The sequence below is a fragment of the Buteo buteo genome, chromosome 2, assembly GCF_964188355.1.
Source record: "Buteo buteo chromosome 2, bButBut1.hap1.1, whole genome shotgun sequence".
NCBI classification, from domain to species: Eukaryota; Metazoa; Chordata; class Aves; order Accipitriformes; family Accipitridae; genus Buteo; species Buteo buteo.
In genome coordinates, this window is record NC_134172.1 from 39678473 (window position 1) to 39699824 (window position 21352).

General features: G+C 37.0%; 1 protein-coding gene across 3 annotated transcripts in view; it reads right to left on the reverse strand.

Moving 5' to 3' along the window:
* Positions 1-21352, reverse strand: part of HACL1 (2-hydroxyacyl-CoA lyase 1) — a 26548-nt gene continuing 5196 nt past the window's right edge. Inside the window, exons 3-17 of one of the 3 annotated variants that reach the window (XM_075051702.1) lie at positions 20125-20165; positions 18755-18835; positions 14593-14665; positions 13987-14064; positions 12351-12445; positions 11817-11929; positions 10010-10145; positions 8753-8858; positions 7299-7382; positions 6902-7003; positions 5211-5365; positions 3642-3800; positions 3223-3330; positions 2437-2623; positions 1-2006 (exon numbers count right to left, since the gene is read on the reverse strand). In XM_075051702.1, coding sequence (XP_074907803.1) covers positions 1974-2006; positions 2437-2623; positions 3223-3330; positions 3642-3800; positions 5211-5365; positions 6902-7003; positions 7299-7382; positions 8753-8858; positions 10010-10145; positions 11817-11929; positions 12351-12445; positions 13987-14064; positions 14593-14665; positions 18755-18835; positions 20125-20165 — 1551 coding nt within the window. In that variant the 3' untranslated portion in view covers positions 1-1973. The remainder of the gene's footprint in view (positions 2007-2436; positions 2624-3222; positions 3331-3641; positions 3801-5210; positions 5366-6901; positions 7004-7298; positions 7383-8752; positions 8859-10009; positions 10146-11816; positions 11930-12350; positions 12446-13986; positions 14065-14592; positions 14666-18754; positions 18836-20124; positions 20166-21352) is intronic. The other 2 variants (XM_075051721.1, XM_075051713.1) reach the window with 2 other exon arrangements.

Genomic DNA, 21352 nt, shown 5'->3' on the forward strand with positions numbered 1-21352 from the left:
TATGAAAATAACTTTTTATTAATTTTCAAATATAAAACAAGAATATCTGCATTTGCTTATCCAGTGCAAATGATCTGCCCTATGGTCAGTCCCAGCATTAACTCTTACAGATATTTTACATCATCATAATGGATTATGTTTAATCACTGCAACATATAAAAATCAATTTTTAGGAGTCAAAAAGAGGAAGGAGACAAAATCGGTGACCAGATCCAATGTTGTTCCACATCCCTTGCAGAGTAGCCCCGAGAACATAGCAACTCTGCCATCACAGCAGCCTTATGCTCATTCATGAGTTGCATCCATTCTACGGATTTTATCTTCTTGCACTTCTTAGGGCTCCTAAGGATATTACCTTTCTTGACTCAAGCATTCCCAGTACCACATGGCTATTCCCACACACAGCAAGTAGTGGTACCTCTAGTCAGACTGTGGTACTCTTGCTCATGTCAGATACTAGCTTTCTGCACGAGTGTGCAGAGACATTCCTCTGCCTAACAGTAACCCATGGCCTTTGCCAGACCCAGGCTGAAGTGCAAGAACTAATAAGCCAAGCTTTTTGCAACAAACCTAACTGTAGGCCAGGATCCCCTGCCAGCCCAGTCCTCCTCCCTCTTGGGTCATCCAAGTGCCTGTCACTAGTTAACCAACACTTAATGTCAATGGAATAATAGACAATAAAGCCATCAAAACCCACATCAGAACCAGAATTTTCCCTTTTACATATGTAACAACAAAGAACCTCCCAGTGCATTTAAGAACAGACGTAAATATAAAATAACCTGCTTAGTAGTATACTGAATAGTAGTTGCTGTAGGCCATGATAGAAGCATGGAGAAAGAAGTAGTTCAATTTTAAAGTCTGAGTTCCAAGTCAGATTGTCAGGTGCAACACCAGATGAAAACACAGTAGATATAACCTCAGGTAGGCCAATTATCCACTTTAAAGCATCTCTGCATCACAGTCAGTGCAAGTTGGGCACTAAGTTTCTATACAGTAAGTACATTATATGAAGAACCTTTGTTGCACAATTAGCCAGCCACAGCATGAATGCTGGTGGTTGGTTGCTTCGTGATGCCAGCCAAACTGAACATTAAGCTCCAGCCCAACACTTTGTTGTTGTTCTGGTGAGAGGTTTTTTTGTTTTTCGTTTTTTTCTTTCATTGTTGTTGTTTTTTTTTAAATGCTTCTGATTATAAAGATTTATGATCTATTGATCCTGGAAACCTCACTAATAAATCCAGTCCTATTTTCAGCCTATAGGGATGACAGTGCCTTTGTAAAGAGCAAAGCTTCAAACAAAAACCTAAGGTTTTGGTTTTTTTTCCTACAAGCACCATAAGTCCCAGTTAACAAAAGCAAATGCAACAGACAGAAACTTTGCCCTTAAGTAAGTCTCACTTTTTAATACACTACTTCTACCTGCAGTAGAAGCTGAAAAAGCAACCTTTAAAATTACAAAGCAAGTATCAACCCAAGGGGCTTCAATGCATAATGAGGCCAATCAGTACTTTGTCACAACAAGATGCTTTGTTTTGGTCCTTACAGGACAAAGTCTCTAACAAGTAGCTTCCTAGTGGTCAGTTAAAAATGAAGCTAGTATAACTACAGACTGCCAAAGACTTCTATGTTTCAGTCAGAATAAACCCCTCAGCTTACTCCCTTTGTCCAGAACACCGAAGATTTTAATTCACAAATCTTGATGGGTATGACTCTGAGGAAAAGAAAAAGTATATAAATTTATCATCAGTGTTTCTGTATAATCTGCTAGAAGGCCTGGTATACATTCATGTGTGTCTCTTTCATGCTACAATTACTTAATTTCAGCATGTAATGATTCCTCTAATAGCAGTTCTAAAATCCCACTTTGTTCCAATGCTTATGTAAAATAGAGTTGTACCAGTTCCACTTCTGGAAGGCAATTTAATTTTGCTTAACACACTGCCTTGCACCACCATTATCTTCATCTTCTACTACAAGTTAGAACGGGTCAGCCAGGGAAACTCCTGGAAGCAAAACCCCCCCCCAGAATAAAAAACATATCAGAATGGACAAACTTTAAGAGGAACAGGATACAAATATGTATTAACTACCAGATGGAATCCACAGGAAATAAAGACTGCTCAAAACGTTTTGTCTCATTTTGTCAGGAATGAAAAGGAACAACCATAAATTCTGGAAACAGTCATTAAAAGACACTATGCATTAATAATAGCTAATGGAGGAAAAAAACCCAACCCCCAAACAAACCAAAGAACAAGGAAAGCAGATGGAACAGTGTAAAAGCACCCATACTCCTATCTTCCAAATCTAAAGACAATCTTTCTGCCTTGCAACTATCTCTGCTTTCTCTGCGGTTTAAGTCATATTTCCGGAGGATTTCAGAGGCTTGCCCACATGAAGCTTGCAGAAAAAGAAAGGGAAACATACACATACCTGTTTCTTTCTCTCAGACTGTGGATCAATCATTACATTTATAAGAGAAGGTGTTTGCTTGTCAGTCAGGCTTGCTTTCAGAGCATTCTGCAATTCTTCTGGAGTTTTAACAAAGTATCCTTTACCTCCAAAGGCAGACATAATTTCCTCATAGTGTGAATTTGGCAGGAGAGAAACAGGAGGTACACTGTAACAAAATGGAAACACTCTGATTAATGGCAGGGAAGAATTGCCAGACTGACCAATTTAATTACTTCAGTACTGATTTTAAAGTGTAAGATGAATATTGTGCTGGGCCAACGAATTCTTCCGGTCTGGAAGAACTATGTTTCCTATACTGCTTAAGCTATGTTTATAGGGTAGCATACTCATTTTCATCTTCTGGAGATGTTCCTGAGCAAAGCTTTAGTCTAGCTCTCTTGGTGCAGAGATCTCAGCTGCAGAAGCCCAGTGTAAACTCAGAACACAAATCTCAGGTAATTTTGGAGATTATCATGATTTTGCAGGTTAGCCCACTATGAACTCTGTACTGTGTGGCCTGAACTGCTGCAGGAACCTGAGACAACTAATAGAGAGTCATCTCTGCTGCACTGCTGTGTAAACAATAGTGTGGAATTAGGTTGGTTGCTTGCTTTTGGTAACTGGTTGTTACTTATACGAACTTAGGTCAGGACTAAGTTCACTATGAAAAATTTCAATCTGGATCACAAAGCATTAAAAGTGAAGAGAATGACTATTTTTGTCACTTCTTCCTTAATTAACAGGACATACTTTGAAGGTGCTCACCATGTAGCAAGATCTCCAAACTTTGACATCTCCTTCCAGGTATCTGCATCCAAACCAGTGTAAATCCCGTTGTTGTTTACTACAATAATCAGGATCGGCAAGTTGTATCTATAAAAAAAGATGCATTTGGAAGAATTCTGAAATACTTGCACCCTTCTCTAAGGTGTTAAAAGTGTTACTTTTCCTTAAAAGTAAAAAAAATTAAAAAAAAAAAAAAAGAGAATCACTTCCACCTGAAACATGATCTACTTATCACTGGTAACACATGTCACAACAGCATAAAAACAACCATGTATATTTTTTGGCTTGTTTTCATGTGCTTTTAGGAGTACCCCATCTAACAGTGGTGTCCTTGGTCTTCTAGTTAAATTAATCCCAGTAATACGTGAAGAGAGTCTTCTTGAGCAAAAAACAGTTACCTGCAAATAGTCTCCACCTCCATCCCAGAAAATCCAAAAGCACTATCTCCTTCTATGCAGATGACTCGCTTTTCAGGTGTTCGGTCTTTAGCTACCATTGCAGCTGCTATAGCAAAACCCAGTCCAACTCCCATTGTCCCAAAAGTACCTGCATCAAGCCTAAAGGGAAGAATACAGAATTACTAGCCCTTTATTTCTACTCAAACTTTTAAGTTAATCCATGGTAACTTATCTTTACTTTTAAAAATTTGCCATATACTATTCAAATACTGTTTCATAAACAATTGGTATAAAGAGATACCAGATATAGAGATTATTACATTCAGTCAAACTTTTGATAAGACTGCAAATGTTTTAAGTGATATAAACACACTGGAACTCTAATTAAAATTAGGAACTCTTATACACTAGTTGTACTACAATAAAGAACTATTCCTGTATGCTTTTAGCTTGTATAGTAACAATATTTCAAAAACATTCAATTACTGTAGAGATAGGCAGACTACATGAAATCTTTCTATATATAAATTCTTTGAAAATATAACTAGAAGTCTGAAAGCCATTGGTTAAATACTGTTGTTCAAATTTTAGACTTCTGTTCAACTTTTGAAATCAAATTGAAAGCTGTAATTAAGTTAGATCATTTCAGTCAGAAGCACATAATGGACACAAAAGTACATAAAGAGCTAGATTATTCTAGGGTTAACTTTTCATATTTGCTTTCAGATATGCACAATGCAATCTGAAAAGAGAATCATTAACATTACTGTGCCCTTGTTTTAAATCAGGGGGAAAAAATGCAAACTCTTCCCTCAACTTTAATGGAAGTATTGGTTTTTTTTAGTTTGTTGGTTGTTTTTTGTTCACAAAGAAGTATTTAGGTTCATTTATGACTTCAGTGCTACTTTCACAGGAAGACACAAGCTTCACAGTCAGATCAGAAGTTTGTCCTCACCAGACAGAATTTACCTTTTCCCCCCATTCAAGAAACAGCACTTAATTCCTACTTACATTAAAACTAGACTACACATAATGATTGAAGTGACATACCAACACTTCCAAATTTGAATGCTTACATTTTAGGCATGCAGGTTCATGTGAAAGGGTGCCCAATATATAATTCAATTTTCAAAATTAGTTGATTCTTCTTAAGTTGTCCCCATTTTTAAGTGTGTTTCAAAGAAAAACTATTTGTATGAATTCTTTTCAACATGAGAATCCCAATGACTGTTTTTATTTTGCCACAGACTCTGAGCACAAAAATAAAGATCTAGATCAAGGAATTCAACACAATGCTCCTCACTCACTTCCCACAAAAGAGTGAGAAGCTATCACCATTCTGTTGCAGAGCACACAGACAAGTTGCAGAGAATTGTTAAAATCTATGACAGGACATCAATATATGAGTGGAAAACTTCCCTTAACCCTCTCCCAACATACTAAACTTTTATTTTTTTATTTAGAACCTTTAAAAAGGATTACAAAAATTCTGGACCATCATACTTTGTAGCTAAATGAAAAAATTTATACATAGCCTGTTGAGTCAGCACAACAAAGAAAATACCACACCTTTGACGGGGATAGTAATTTGGAAGCATAGTTCGTCCAATGTCCATAGTGTTTGCTCCCTCACTTACTAAGATGCAGTCCTTGGGTATCAGTTCTCTGATGTGATGGAAGACTGTGTAATAATTCATAGGCAGGGATTTCTGTAATGCTAATCCCTTAAAAAGAAGAGATGTTAGTAACTCCTATGGATATAATTTATAATACGGTACAGAACTGAGACATGTAAATAGTAATGATGGAAATAAAAATGTACTCTGCTAGGTAAGGCTCAAGTATTTGGTCTTTCATGCACTACATCAAGGTCACTCCTGTACCTATCCTGGTGACACAACGTATCTGTCAGAGGCTCACTCAGCTCAGCAACCCTTGGATGGCCTATCATTGACAGGAAGCTATTAAAACTCAGTTTAACCTGAGAGGCACATTGTGCTGGTTTCAGCTGGGATAGAGTTAATTGTCTTCCTAGTAGCTGGTATGGTGCTATGTTTTTGAGTTAGGTATGAGAAGAATGTTGATAACACACTGATGTTTTCAGTTGTTGCTAAGTAGTGTTTAGTCTAAAGTCAAGGATTTTTCAGCTTCTCATGCCCAGCCAGCAAGAAAGCTGGAGGGGCACAAGAAGTTGGCACAGGACACAGCCAGGGCAGCTGACCCAAACTGGCCAAAGCGGTATTCCATACCATGCGATGTCCCATCTAGTATAGGAACTGGGGGGAGTGGAGGCAGGGGATTGCAGCTCGGGGACTAACTGGGTGTCGATCGGCTGGTGGTGAGCAATTGCACTGCGCATCATTTGTACATTCCAATCCTTTTATTATTGCTGTTGTCATTTTATTAGTGTTATCAATATCATTATTAGTTTCTTCTTTTCTGTTCTATTAAACCATTCCTATCTCAACCCATGAGTTTTACTTCTTTTCCCAATTTTCTCCCCCATCCCACTGGGGGGGGGGGGGGGGGGGGAGTGAGTGAGCGGCTGTGTGGTCCTTAGTTGCTGGCTGGGGTTAAACCACGACACACATGAAATTTTTCTGCACATAGGTTTGACTATTGATAACCCTAAGTGAGCCATCATCTGTGTGCTGGGAGGTAGTTCAAAAGAGTGATCTGCTAGAATGAATTTATTTTAGATCCCAATCTTGAAACATGCAGAATATGAGTTGCATAAAGTAAGCATATGCCAAGCATCTGTGGTCTTTTGGCCTTAATAGCTACTTGCTTTTAACACAGATTACACTTTCACCAGCATTGTTAAAGAGCTAAACAGCACAATTACAGAAGAAAACTAAGAATGCATATTCACGTAAGCTAGCTTCCCCTTGGAGTATTTGGAGGTACCTGGAGTACCTGTCCATTGCTTAGAAGTCATTGCCCATAACACAGCAGCTCTGGCTGTGGTCTTCTACCACTGGCTTTAAGAACCCAATCCCAAAGTTCAATGACTTCCACTCAGTTTAAATTTATACAAAACCTAGAATACTTAACTTACAGTTATGTATTAAGACTTAACTTACCAGTTCATAAGCCTGACAGGAGTAAGCCTGTACCAGAATGGTATAAATTTTCAAAGTCTGGGTGACATGACTCTCAGAAGTAATTGAGGAGCTTGGATATAGACCAGTGACAAAACTGACTATGCATCAATACCTGTTAAGGTGAGAAACCTCCTCTTTTCTTTAATATAATACTACCTTTGATCTTTCTTCATTGGTCATTATTTTCTCTCTCAGCCTCTTCCACCACTCTGTATTAGAAGGATATTTCAATGGTCTTTCGCTGAATTCTTCTAAGAGCTGGAACAACATTGAAATGTTGCAGACATTTCTTTCAACATATCCAAAAACCATCACAAGCATCAAGAAAAATGTTATCAAGAAAGATCCCAGCACAACCACAGTAACACTAATCAGAATCTTTAACATTTAATTTGGGAATAGACTGGATGCACAGTGTATGTTGCCTGAAAAATGGTTTTCCATGAACAGTTTGTGGGCTTTTTTTTTTTTCTCTTTTTTTAACTGGTAACTTACTTCATATATATCAGAGGAAACCAAGGTCAAAACAGGAGGACACCTGACATTACATTACCTGCTTAGTCACAGCGTTTATGTCACCTAATAAAATTGCAGCTGGCTTCACATTATTCCCCAGCTCTTCTGCACAAATATCAATCTATATTTCAAAAAGAAAGACCACCGTTAACTCAAGGATATTAAAGAGAATTTTTTTTCAGTTCAAGTGAGGAACATTGTCTAACAATGTCTTCATACCTTATTTTGGCTGTACAGATAACTTCCTCTGCCTTTCATTGAAATGACATCAAGAAATCCTTTATTCAAAGTAAAATTCTCTGGTACATACCCATTTTAATAAAAGTTCATATATATCCTTAAATTGACTGCTTGCTTCTTTCAAGCTCTTGCAGACAGTATAGAGCTTTATTAGAACATTAAGGAGAATAAGGTGGTGATTTTAGTGATCATTATACAAGAACTAAAAATCTAGGCTTAGGTATACCCTTAAGGTCTATACAAAGCAGTAATTTTCTTACTGAGAAAAGTTTGTGTATGCCACTTGGCAGTCAGAATTTGGCTAGTATGAACAAAGTGAAAAGTAAATTGCAACCACTGAAGAAACTTCTCCACTTTCTTTAGCAGTGATGTATGACACCTCTAAGGTTACATGGAACACTGACTTATGACCAGGTCACACAGACTATGAACTGAATTAGTATTTTAATACTAATCCCTGACAGTGAAAAAAATTACTTTACGTGAGATGAAAAAATATTTTTCTTTACATTCTTTAGAAAAAGGAAACATAAAAGATGTATTATTTCATAAGTCAAAAGGAATTCTACCTTAAAAATGTATGCTATTCCTCTAGAAAAGATGCAAAGTTTGGAAGCCAAGATTATGTTCCAGATCAGTGAAGGCAGGCCAGTCAGCACACCGAATCAACTACTACTCTTTGATCACAGACTCTAAGGGAGGAGATTTTTTTTTTTAAGGACATAAACAATTTAACGACTTATCTTTCTAAGAGCTGGTAGATTGCCAAATACATTAATTAGTTAAATAGCCTTTCTTTTCTTTGACTGACTCTGGATCTAAAAGCAATACTATTTCAAAAAATCCAGCTGAGAGAGCTGTCAAACAGTATGAAAGGTTTTACAATTTCAAGACAATTTGCTTTCAATCACAGAAATTCCAGTGCTCCAAAGATCACACAAGTATCATGAGTCTAATCCTGTATTAGTCAGCTACATAGAAGTGTCTGCCCTCCTCATTATAGCACCAAGTCCTTGATAGCTGGAACAATGCTGTAACCATTTTTAGAAAAAATAAGGAAGTAAAAAAAAATAATTAAAGAAGTCAGAAGTATTTCTGGAGAACTACTGTAACTGTATGCACTGTACTGCACTGTCCATAGGGCAGTATTTGCCACATGAAGTACACTACCAAAATAATTTACAATAACTGCTCTAGGCAATGCTAGAACACAGAGGACTTCCCTCAAGTGACAATCATTTTCATGCTTACCTGAATAACCTTTACATCTTGTCGAAATCTTGGTGGAAGACCAAAATGCAAAATCCAATTCAACCTTGCACCAAGCAAGATGATTACATCAGCATGCTGTAATGCCCTAATAAAAAGAAATAAGAGAATCAGATAAAGAGAAATTATTATTAACTTCAATAGTGTTTTCAAAATTAGAAGTAATCTTAATCACCACAGCAAACCCCAGAATATACATATATTCCTTCCTTCCTCTAAGCTGCTTGCTTAGCCCCAAAACCCTGTGTCCTTTTACACAGCCAATCATCAAGTCATTCTTGAGTTTAGGAACTCAAGAAGAAAATTACTCTTTTCCTGATACACTGTGTTTGGGAAAGGAATCATTACACTAGGAGACTAACAAGATGCTATAATGATGCTGAGGTTAAAGCAAAAGACTCGCTATTGTGACACTGGCAACAGTGAGTGCCAAAATTAAGATTGTTGTGGACCTCTCAGTTTAGACTCCTGTTAATTTACCTTTCAGCTGGGTAGACAACATTTGGTATAATATTTTATTCTCCATTTTTCTTAACAGCATGCTTCACAGTGATAAAGCTAAGAAGTTCAACAACGGACAATATTTTAATCTCAAAGTATATAAATGCTCCACCTGCAAGCTGACTCTGTGCATATTCATACCTAGTAGGGCTCTTATAGTCCATTCACATTAATTTTGCCAAAAGGCAAAAAAACCTCTTATAAATTACTTTAAACATAGTCCTTCAGTGTAGTTTTAAATACATTATTTTTCTTTTTAGATGAAGTGTGATTTAGTGACGGTGTATTGCAAACACCATGCAGAGACAGCAGATAGCAAAACTTCAACTGCCATGTGTGCATCTTAAGCTTCTGTTTATGGTGTTAAAATAAAAAGCTAGTAGTTTGTCTAGTGCACCAAGTTAAATGTTTAACATAAACTGTTTGCCTGTTTCATTTTATATTATGAAATACATACTAACAACATTGATACATCTACTTGCCATAGGTTTCATAGTTACAGAGTATTAGCTCTCAGATAAAGTATCTTCCTGGCCAGCATTCTAGGCATTGTTACAAGTGATCCACCTAAATCTGTTGTCTCTTTCCAAGCAAGATCTTCAGTGCTCTAAAATGCAGTGCAAAATGTGGTTGAAAAGTTTTTGTTGTACGAATTTTGCCTTCCCTGGCATGTGTAGACCACGACAATTCCTAGATGTTTCTCAGATGTTAGGATTAGAAGCCTTGTTTTATATTTACGTTGATCTTGCTGCAGCTACACAATTTGGATGGTTATCAGGAACTACTCCTTTTGCCATTGGTGTAGGCAAAAAAGGCAGTCCACAAAGGTCCACCAACTTTCTGATGTTGTTTTCAGCATGTGAATAAGCAGCACCTGAATGAAATGAAAAAGACTGCTCAATACCTCAGAATCCTACTGTATTCACTTCAACTTCAATTAAACTGATTACATTCGTGGCAGAAAGAATACTATTTCCCATTATGAAAGCTAACTTATTTTTCATTCTGGAGAACTCAAAACATAACATGGCAAACTACAGGTATTTGGGTTCAAATTTCCCATATTTTTGAGAAAAGCTTTTTTTTTTAAGACTTAAGTTGAACTACTTAGCTATTTCTGTAAAGCGGGGCAGGGAAGAACAGATTTTGTTTATCTAAAACAACAATTTTGAGTGGATGAAGTTTGGTATTACGGGGCAGAGACTTCTGCAGTAGCAACAGGAGATGACCTTTGTGCTGTGTCATGCCATTTTTTGCTTGCCCCCTGCATACCATTGTACCACATGCTCCATAACAATCTGTCCAAACAGGTCCACTATAAGCCTTTAATGAAAAAAGAGAAGCCCAAAGAAGACCTTGCAAAGATATGTGTTTGTGCATACGTTTACTGTGATGCTACCTTTAGTACATGGCTGCTGAAAGAAGGTTGCCCAGGTAATCTAGAATAACTAATTGGTCCTTGTGCAATGATTTAAGTCCAAGAGTCTTAAACCCTGAAGAATTAACTTTTGTATTTCTTCCAAAATTTCTGCTAAGAAAAATATATAGCAGAAAGTCCAGATACATGTTAAGTAGATTCTCAATTGTTAACATCAACAAAACATATATCTATGTATTTTTGAGTTTTCTACCTTTCCCTTTCAAAGTACACCCTTTTGTTCATGTGTATCAAGCCAGAGAGAGGAAAAAAACCCCAACCTCTCCCAATCTACCTTGTCTATTATTTCATTACCTAATCAATGATAAGATCCTTCTCATCTCAATCATTTCACTCCCTGATTAAACATAGAACCTCTCTCCAAGATACAGATCGTTCCCACATCTGCAGGAAAACAGCCTGCGTGACACAAGTTGCTTATATCAATTCTGTTACTAGCAGATCCGTATCTTCAACAGAAACGCCACTGCAATGACTAACATTCCACAAGGAAGGACAAAATACATGAACCAGCACAGTGAATAATTATCCTCTATCTTTAGGGACACCTCTATTTCAGGAGTGAAAAACACTGGCAGAGTACAATGGAAAGTCTGTAAAACAGCATTAACAGCAACACCTGCTGTGTTGCTTCATGTCTCCACATAGGCAGGCTGGCACTTTCAGTCAGTCCAAATCGAAAAATGACCTTTGGTTATTCTGATTCTCGCTATATACGCCAGAGCATCAGACAGAGAATATCACTTCTGTATTCTAACACAATTTGTTTGGAATTTTGGAAGCGATCCCTTGGTACTGGCTCTAGGCTTAAGATAATGGTTATCCAATTTTTTTCTACTTAAACTTGTATTTATCAATTGACTTTTCTCTTAAACTAGATGAAAAAGATAAGCTACGCAAGAGAATAACAATATTCTAAAAACAGAGCAGATTTTAACATCAAATTTCAAAAAAGTTTGTTTGTGGTTTTTTTTTTTGTTTTTTTGTTTGTTTGTTTTAATAGAGAGTGAAAAGGACATGGCTAGCACTTATAGGGAAAAGAAATCACTTTAGTCATTGTTCTTGTCCCAAACTAGTACAGTTCAAAGCTACATTAAAGCATGCTACCTTTGCCAATGATTAGTAGAGGCTGCTTGGAAAGACCAATGATAGACGCTGCTTTGGATACAGCAGAGCATTCGGCCATGCTGATGGGAGGTGGCAGGCAGCATTCCACATATCTAGAAGTCAAGCAAAACATAAGAGGCTCTTTAAAAAATTCAAAACAAGAAATGTTGAAAGACAGAACCTATTGTTTGGCATAAAACCCACAGTTGCTACACACCATGTTACAGCATTTATCAGAACAGGCTATATTTTTTTTTTAAAACAGGCTTTGAAGTTATTTTTGCATGTTTCTTCAGTCTCATAGGTAGTGTTGTTCCAGAGATTTACAAAGTGACATCATTGTATTACCATCATGTTAATTCATTCCTTTTTGCACACTGCATTGCAAACTATAATCTATATCACGTTACAATGGAATGTTAAATTTAGAGGCTGGATTTTCTTGTTTTAAGAAAAGAAAATACAAGAGTAACTTAAAACTAAAATTTCTTTTATTCAGGGACTTGAAAAATAATGAATATAATCTTTACGCACTTGACAGAGCTCTTATTCACCAGAAGATTCACAAAATCCCCAGGTATGTCAATATAGCAGGAACCTGGACGACCATACATGCTGGTTCTTACAACCTAGAAAACAGATAATCACAGTTTTAACCATGGTTTGAAAGGATTTTTAAAATCTTTGTGTGTAAATGTGGTGGTTTAACCTCAGTCAGTAACTAAGCACCATGCAGCCGCTCACTCGCTTCCCCCCCAACTAGTGGGATGGGGGAGAAAATCAGGAAAAGAAGTAAAACTCATGGGTTGAGATAAGAACAGGTTAATAGAACAGAAAGAAGAAACTAATAACAATAATAACACTAATAAAATGACAATAGTAATAATAGAAGGATTAGAAGATACAAGTGATGCACAATGCAATTGCTCACCACTCGCTGACCGATGCCCGAGCAGCGATCCCTCTCGCCTCCACTCCCCCAGTTTATATACTGGACATGATGTCACATGGTATGGAATACCCCTTTGGCCAGTTTGGGTCAGCTGCCCTGGCTGTGTCCTGTGCCAACTTCTTGTGCCCCTCCAGCTTTCTTGCTGGCTGGGCATGAGAAGCTGAAAAATCCTTGACTTCAGACTAAACACTACTTAGCAACAACTGAAAACATCAGTGTGTTATCAACATTCTTCTCATACCTAACTCAAAAACATAGCACCGTACCAGCTAGGAAGACAATTAACTATCCCAGCTGAAACCCTTCTGTAGGCAGAGAAGGAACATGCTGTTTCATATTGCTGAACCACCACAGGGAAAGCTCCCATGGATTGATTTATACCAATAAATTCAAGTTTTGAGAGCTATTTACATATTGCCTTATATGCCAGCTGAAGCCTTTTAGTAGATGCACAGTATTAAGACTGTAAAGTCTTTGTTTAATTTACAATGAGAACTGCATTATTAGCTGTTGTGTTTGGAAATACTAAATTAAACTTTCATGCTGAATTCTATTTAAAGTAGCACAAAGAGAAAAAGCAAGACAACCAATGCTTCCATTTTCTATTCCTTTTGATTCCAGTTCTTCTATTACAGGTGGATGCTCTGCTGAATTTGCACTTCTGGAAACAGTACCATTCTATGCAGAATTTAGGCTGACATGGCTGAAGCATTGCTACAGCAGTAGCAAGAGACTTTTGTAATCCTTTCTGAAACATTGAGATAAGGATGTGTTTTCTCTTACTCTCTCAAAAAAAAACACCAAACCCACAACCAAACTCCAAAACCCAAACACAACTGTCTCCACTGCCCCCCGTCCAAATCTCCTTCACACAATGAGTGCTAAAAGAGCTGAAGTTTGTAGTATTATATATCTAGTTATTGCACCTCTCCCTAAAAGCATTTATTTCATAAAATTTTTCCAGCTCTGACTGAAGCTAACAAAAAATGCTGCAGGGATCAGTAAGAATCAGGTTGGACCAGAATCTATTTCTAACCTGTTCATAGCATTGTTCGTAGGAAAAACCTCCCTGGTTGTTAATTTAGACACAACCATCATCTAACATCTGCAGGATCAAACTATTTACAGTACCAACTATACAAAAAATAAACCCTCAAAACTTATAAAGGAGGAGACAGTTACCTGATGTCCTGTTGCTAATTTAGTATTTTTTCATACCTTTTCAATAATAGCAGGAATAACTTCTAGGCTGCTTGGGCGGACAGAGAGTTTGTTGTAGAGCCTACCAGCTTCAACCTGAAAAAATGCATATAACCATTACATTGATTTATCAAAGTGAATTGCTCATTACCATCTCATTTCAACATGAATAAAATGGAAGAAATCCCAAATGGAAAGCAAAAAGCTGAAAACTCCCACATAGAGAAATGCAGTTCCTCAGCTGGTGGAAACTGTCAAAGACATACCCATCCCCCTGATTGCTTAAGTATTTCCCCCTCCCCCCCCAGAAAGTGGTACTTCTTTTCTTGGAAAGTTTATTTTGCTTTCTTCCATCTCAGAAAGAACAGACAGACAAAGGCAATTTATACCAGCTGAGAACCTAAAACAGAGCATGAATTCTAACATGAGTATGGACAAGACATTCCAGGTAATCTGCTGTATTGACACAATGTGAATTTTAAACCAGTAGATGGAGCAAATCAACAGCATTATAAGATCTGTTAGGAAATGTTAGTATTTGGGATTGTTATTCCTACACTAATGAAGAAACAACATCAATTATTTAACTGAAACCTTTCTGCAGAAAGTTGTATGTCTGTGTACCTGTGGGAATTCTTGGAAAGCTCCCATGGTTTCCTGATTTCTGTCAGAAGAGCCTCCAATAACAATTAAAGGCCTAGAAAAGTATGTTTAAAAAAAAAAAAAAAACAACAAACAAAAAACAACCTTAAGCATACACATATTTTTTTATAACTGCAATCACATCTATAAACTTTCCTTATGGTCAAATCCTACTGGTCTTGGGATCTTGTGCACCTTCAGCATCCACAGATCTCAACAGGAATACAAAGTGACCAGCACAATACAGAAGTGGATTCTAAGTATCAGCATGTCAGCACTTAGACTTAGTAGCAGCTTGTGTGTCACTAATTTTAGGTCAGTCTGGCCTTATTAAGTGATCTGTATCTAGCATAAAAATTCTAAAAGCAAGTCATATTGCTAGCAATTTTCATTTAAGTTTGATAACATGGGTGACAAAGGTGGTTTGACAGGAATGGCAACAACTAATCTAAAAAGTTATAAAGTATTGATTGATCTAAAAAGCATCAATATGTTTGTTTATAACAGGCATTATAACATGCACAAACACTAGAACTAAAGAAACGCAATAGGAAACAATATCTTCAGAAAGATTAGATTTTCTTTGTATACAATTCAGAACACAGCAGAAGTTAGTTGACTATCCAACAGCACTTCTCCCTGCATTCAGTTTTTAGTAGAAAACCCCAAAGACCAAGGAGATGAACAAAAAATTAACACGCCTACAAGCAGTCCTGTTATTAAATTAGTTCGTGGATATGTGAGAAAGGCAGCATTAGTGTAGAATATGGGTTATACACTCCACAGGAGCACGTTTTTATTATCATTTCCACAAAATAAAATAAATTGTTTTCCCACAGTGAATGAAAGCTGGTCTTTTATTCAGTTTGTAGGTCAAACTCCTTGAAATGCTAAATGCTGAGCCAATAAAAGAAAGCTGTCTTCTTAATCTGCTCATTCATCCACACTAAATTGAAATATTGGGTCAATACCTTTCTAGGCTTTTTCTCCAAAACAATTTATCTTCAGATACAGCCTTTCCTTTGACTGCATTTATCTATACAATGTATTAAGCTGAAACATTTACAGTGTGCTCAATGCATAATCCTAAATTCAATCACCCATAAGATTTGGGGATATGTGTATCTCGATCCCAGCTTCATAACCAGGCCATTTCTCTGCCACAAATCAAAAATCTCAGTTCTAATCCCCTGACACAGTGAGGTAAGAACTTCAGACTGTATCTTACCTCTGTGAAAAATCCTTATGGAAAAACATATTTTGTGTATGCTCTAGACATTTTTTTCTGCCGATTCTCTCCCCTCAGCAAAATGATTATCCATATGTAAACAGTTTGTTTCACAATGACAAACCCTGAGTTCCTTTCAATTATCTTTTTCAAATTTATTTAAATGTTTTAATAAACAAAGTAACTACTACTTTCCAATACAGAAATATAATTAAGAAAATGCTCTACTGTTAAGAAAGCCAACTCCAACAGCTATATCTTGAAAAGATTTGGTTCTACTTTTAAAGTTCACATAATTTTAACCAGGAAGAAATTTTACCACTAATGAAATCATCGTACTACTGTCACAACACCGTGGACATTTTAAAGAGCAGTGCTTATAAATTAAGTAAAAAACAACAGTGAAACTAATAAGAATAGCAACCCTTATGGACTTGCAGGAGAAGAACTTCAGTAAACTGAAGAAAATTTCAACATCAACTTCAGGTAAAGAGTATGGTATTTCGCCATGCTACTGTATACTGAATCTTACCAACTATCTCAAACTCTTCTTTGGAGTCTATTCTCATAGCCAAACTGAGATACAAAAACTTTTGCTCAGAATGAGGCAGAAGAGAAGGCGGCAGCACGGTAGGTAATTTTTAACATGAAATATCAAAAGGTTTTACCCTCGGAAATGCAGTTTACCAAGGCCTCATTAGCTACCTAGTTGGCTAGATTTACATGTCCAAGAGCTCATTGTGACAAGCTTCCAGGGTAAACCAAGGGCTCTTCTACTCAGCCAACCTGTGCTCAGGCAATAAAATCTAAAATCACAATTGGCAGCAAATTGTGCTATCAGACTGCTTGACTTTCTTCCAGTTGATACCAGAGAGGTTTCTTTCAGCTGGAAGAGACTGAAACAGAGCACAATGAGAGGAATGGGTCTCCAGGCTCAAGGAGGACAACTCGGACTGAGGTTTAATGAGTCTCGCTTAGTCAGAGTTATTTAAAGTCAGAACCAGCAAGGGTCAGTTCAACTATTACCTTACTTTTGCAAGAAATGAGACAAAGCTCAGCCATTGTAGCACATTAACAATTCCGGGTATAAAGCCATGGAATCGCATGACACCTGGGAGATACTGATGAGGGCTAACCTTGCCCTACAAATTGGTCTCCTCATGCCACTTCCTCACAGGGGATGGTATAGAGCAGGAGACTTAACACCTTGTTGCCACAGAAAGGGGAAGACCTCTCTAACTTCTGCTCCCAGCTGCATAACCTACTCCCTCCCTTGCCCGGGTACTTGATGCTTGCCTGACTGCAGAGTAAGCTGATTTAGATCACTTATCTAACATGACTTTATTCTGGCAAAAAGCCAACCCAGCAAAAATAAGGAAATAATGAACTGAATGTGATTGTTAAGGCAGACAAGTGCCAGAGCTGTCAAGAGAGGAAGCAGCAGAAGTACATGCCCAGGAGAAAGGTGAGGAGATGATACGGGCCTATGTTCCATTTCGTGGCAGACTGTATTAGATCAGCGTAACCAAACCCCTCAATGTGTATCGTATTTTCCTTTCTTTTCCTTGGGCTAGTCCTGCTCTTCCCTTGCAACACTCCTTCTCTGTAGTACCTGCCCAAGTACTCATGTTGCTGTCTAGTGAAACAGGCTAGAAAGCAGATTAGTTAACAGAAAAATCCCTAGTCTTCCTCTCCAAAGCATAGCACCCTTTCTTACAATGGTAATGCCAGTCAAAAGTAAATGTGAAACCATGTCTGGGATTCTCAAACACTCAGTGGAGGGCCTACTAACAAAGGAGCCAAGGAAAATTAATTTCACTAGGCTAAATTTAGGGTTTGCGAATGCTTACTTCTCTCCTTTTGGCACATGGCAGGCAAAAGGCAAGACAGGTGTGACCAATGGAAAAAATCATTGGGCAAACATTGTGGTTTGGTCAGTAAAAACCAATCCTCTTACTATATTGTCAAATTTTCTGCCAAAGTAAGTAAGTCACTCCCTTCAGCTTTTGCCAGGAGTACAGGTTTATGCAAGATCAAGTCAGGTAAACAGACCTCATCTCAAACAAAATTAAGTTTGTGAGAAAATACAAATGCCTCCTGCAAATCCATAAGCAAGTGCCACGAATATGACCAAACCCATGACTGTTCAAAAGCAAGGTTTTCATGTGATTTTTTTTAACCTGAGGTCACATAGGGACAGCAAAACTTTATTCAATAACTCATTTTTTAAAAAACAATTTGAACACTAGGGGTCTTTTTTCAAAGTGTCAGAGACTTGATTTTTTAGCATTTCCATTATTGAGCTTCCCTTGTCCCTCAGCCACTGCTAACCTAATGCTCCAGGGGATGTGACTTGGTATTACCAGAGCTCCTACCCAAAGTACCTCATACATCTTTCTGAACAGCTTTCAGTGGCAGACCAGCTAAAGTTGCCATGTCCCTCTGAAGGCTTGTGGGAGTAAATGCTATCACTCAGTACATTATTTAATTCAATACTTAATTACTGCTCTCAATGTCTGCGTGGGGAGCAAATACAGATTTTAACAATGCAGTTGTCAATTTGTTCACATAGGAAATACAGTAATTCAAAGGCAATGTGGAATTAAATTTAGAAAAACCCTCTAAGACTTTCCACGATCAATAAAGCATTACAGGCTGAATATCGACTTCATTTTCAAATGTATCCATACAATCAGGTATGCTGATAGATTTTCCAATACATGCATAATGGGGTAGGACAAAAAGGAGACTTTTATGCATGAGAATACAAAAAATAAAGATAAATGAAGAATTCCCTTCTCGTTACCCACAAGAAAGAAAAAACAAAAGTCCTATACTAAATACAGTGGAACTCAACATCTGCAGCAAATAACAGCAAACAATTATTAGAATTTTAAAGGGAAGTAGTTAAATTACCAGCAGTTCATGGTTGCATTTGCCATCCCACCAAGTGCGTGCAAAAAACCTGGACCGGACACTACAAGACACACTCCTGGTCTACAGGGTGGAGGGAAGAAAAAAAAGATGTAGAGAAAAGGAAAGTTAACACAGGGAACACTAAATAAATCACCAACAAAAATTAGTAAGATGCTGAAATACAAATGTTAAAGTTTTACTCATGTCATCAAAATGCACAAATGGCAAGGATTTGTATGAAGGACTGAAGATAGACATGGGAATCAGAAATCATTCAGTTGTATCAACCCAAGTGAAAAAGCAAGTGAGCAGTTGGTATGTGCCACCCACACAGAGGTCTGCAACTAACACAGGCTTATCATAACACAGCTCCTTACTTCTTTTATCACATTTACTCCATCATCTAGCAATTATATGGAACTTGGTAAGCCACTTATGTTTGCAGTTTTCTCAACTGCACATTAGCACTAGATATCAATGAAGAAAGCTCACAATGGAAGAAGTGCATCTGATTCAACAAAAATTTTATTACAGTTTAATTCAGGCAGAGGCACTTGTTATTCCATGTGATGAGATAAAAATGATCATTCTTAACTACTGACCATTCCCTAGTAGATTTACAGACTCTTTACATATTAAAAAAAACAAAACAAAAAACCAACCAAACAAAAAACTACTTCCAGATGATTATTCAAATAAAGAAAAACTACAAAACTCTGTAACACAGGTGTCACGCTTGCAGACAGAATAAGGAAAGATCACCTGCATCATCGGGTCTGCATTTGTGAGCAAGCAGACACCAGATTTTACTTTAGAAAAGGATTCATGGGATACCTAAGAAGCAAAACTCAAGTCACAGGCCACAGAACGCTTCCCAACAACATTAAGAGCAAAATGCAGTAAAAGAGGAAAAGCCAGTACTTTGTGTCAGGAGAAGCACAGGGGAGACTCGAAGGCATATGATCTGTCTCCGTATTGATAAGGTATTTGTTGAACAATACACCCAGATGATGAGATTGAAGTATAGCAGGTCCACCAAGTTGCAACAAACAATGGTGGCATGATTTCTGCCCCTCATACCAATGGTGTTAAGCTACTATTCAGATATTAAAAAGGAAAAAATAAAGAAAGTTATAAGATGGACAATATTATATGAGCTTAAGCACCTTCTTGCTCCTGCTCTGATACATAGCAACAGAAATATTGATAACTTTTATTGACAGTTATTTTAAAATTCATGTTCCATTTTAACTGCCCTACATCTGCACACACTAAAAACACCCAGAAATATGTTCCTAGCTTCTGTTGAGTCTAACACAGTCAATACTATAAATTACATTATTATAAATATAAATAAATATGGAATGTACCTGCCAGTCAAATATCCAACAGCAGATGCAGCATAACAGGCCTATTGAAAATACTGGAGTTAATTATACAATTATTATTATATTTACATTTCATGGTATCTTGTACATAACTTTCAACAACAATACTGAAAATAAGCAGGTACAGATTTTTTCCCTGATCATCAGAGCTTAAATGTAAGTAAAAGCACCCCTTCACCCTCCCCATTATAAGGTGTGTTCATGAAGGTTTATGTGAAAAATCTCAAGACTCCTCTTCACATTTCAGGCTCCTGTTGTTCCAGGATATTACATAAGGAATATTTGGGATTCAAAAAAGAAAGAACAACCATGTAAAAGAAAAGCCCTAAAACCAGGGAAGCAAATTGAATAGAACAACATATGAAACTTCTGCCTTCCACTGTCTTCTGGACTAACACGGAAGAGGGATTTGCAGGAGAAAAGCAACAAACAGAAATCCAGCCATCACTGGAATAACTTGTTGTAGTTCAGAAATTAAGCAAAAGGTTGAAATCACACACTGGAGAGATTCATTAGAAGATTAGGGATTGTCTTTTACAAGCTGAGCTGCTGAAGTTCTTCTCACTCCATTTCTGGCACCACACTTAGCTTTAGCTACTTTTGACATTATAAACAAAAATTGTGTTTTGAATAATTTTCACAAAAGTAACACCTACAACATGTGTTAGCATAGCTTATCAGCAGTATTATTAAGGAGTATGTTTTTATGCTATTCCTGTAGTAATATTAAACATTCAGATATAAATTTTACCTGGTAACAAGACAATATGTGATCAAATAGAAACAGAAGCTTACAGGTGACCCAAGAACTCCAAAGGATTCACATATATAACATTGCCAACTCCCTTATATTCTCATGCTTTTGTCTTGAATTCAGCAAGCTCTAACACTTAATGGAAAAAACTGATTTTGCAATTTTTTTCTTTTTTTTTTTTTTTTTCTTTTTTTTCAAAGTAAGATCCTGGTCTTACAGCCTCCCTCTTTCATTTTTAAACAGAGTTGAGGTTTTGGGGTTTTTTTAGTTTTATTTTCTTTATTTATTTGTTTTATTTTTTAGGTTTTTTAAGTACTATTGTGGCAAGAAGAATAAGTAACACAAAAGCTCCTTCTAAAAGTTTACAAAGCTACTAAGTATTTTCTTCAAACCTATGAGTAATTCTAGGTAACACAGCAATCTCAGCTTAAATGAGTGAAAACACAGACTTTTAGA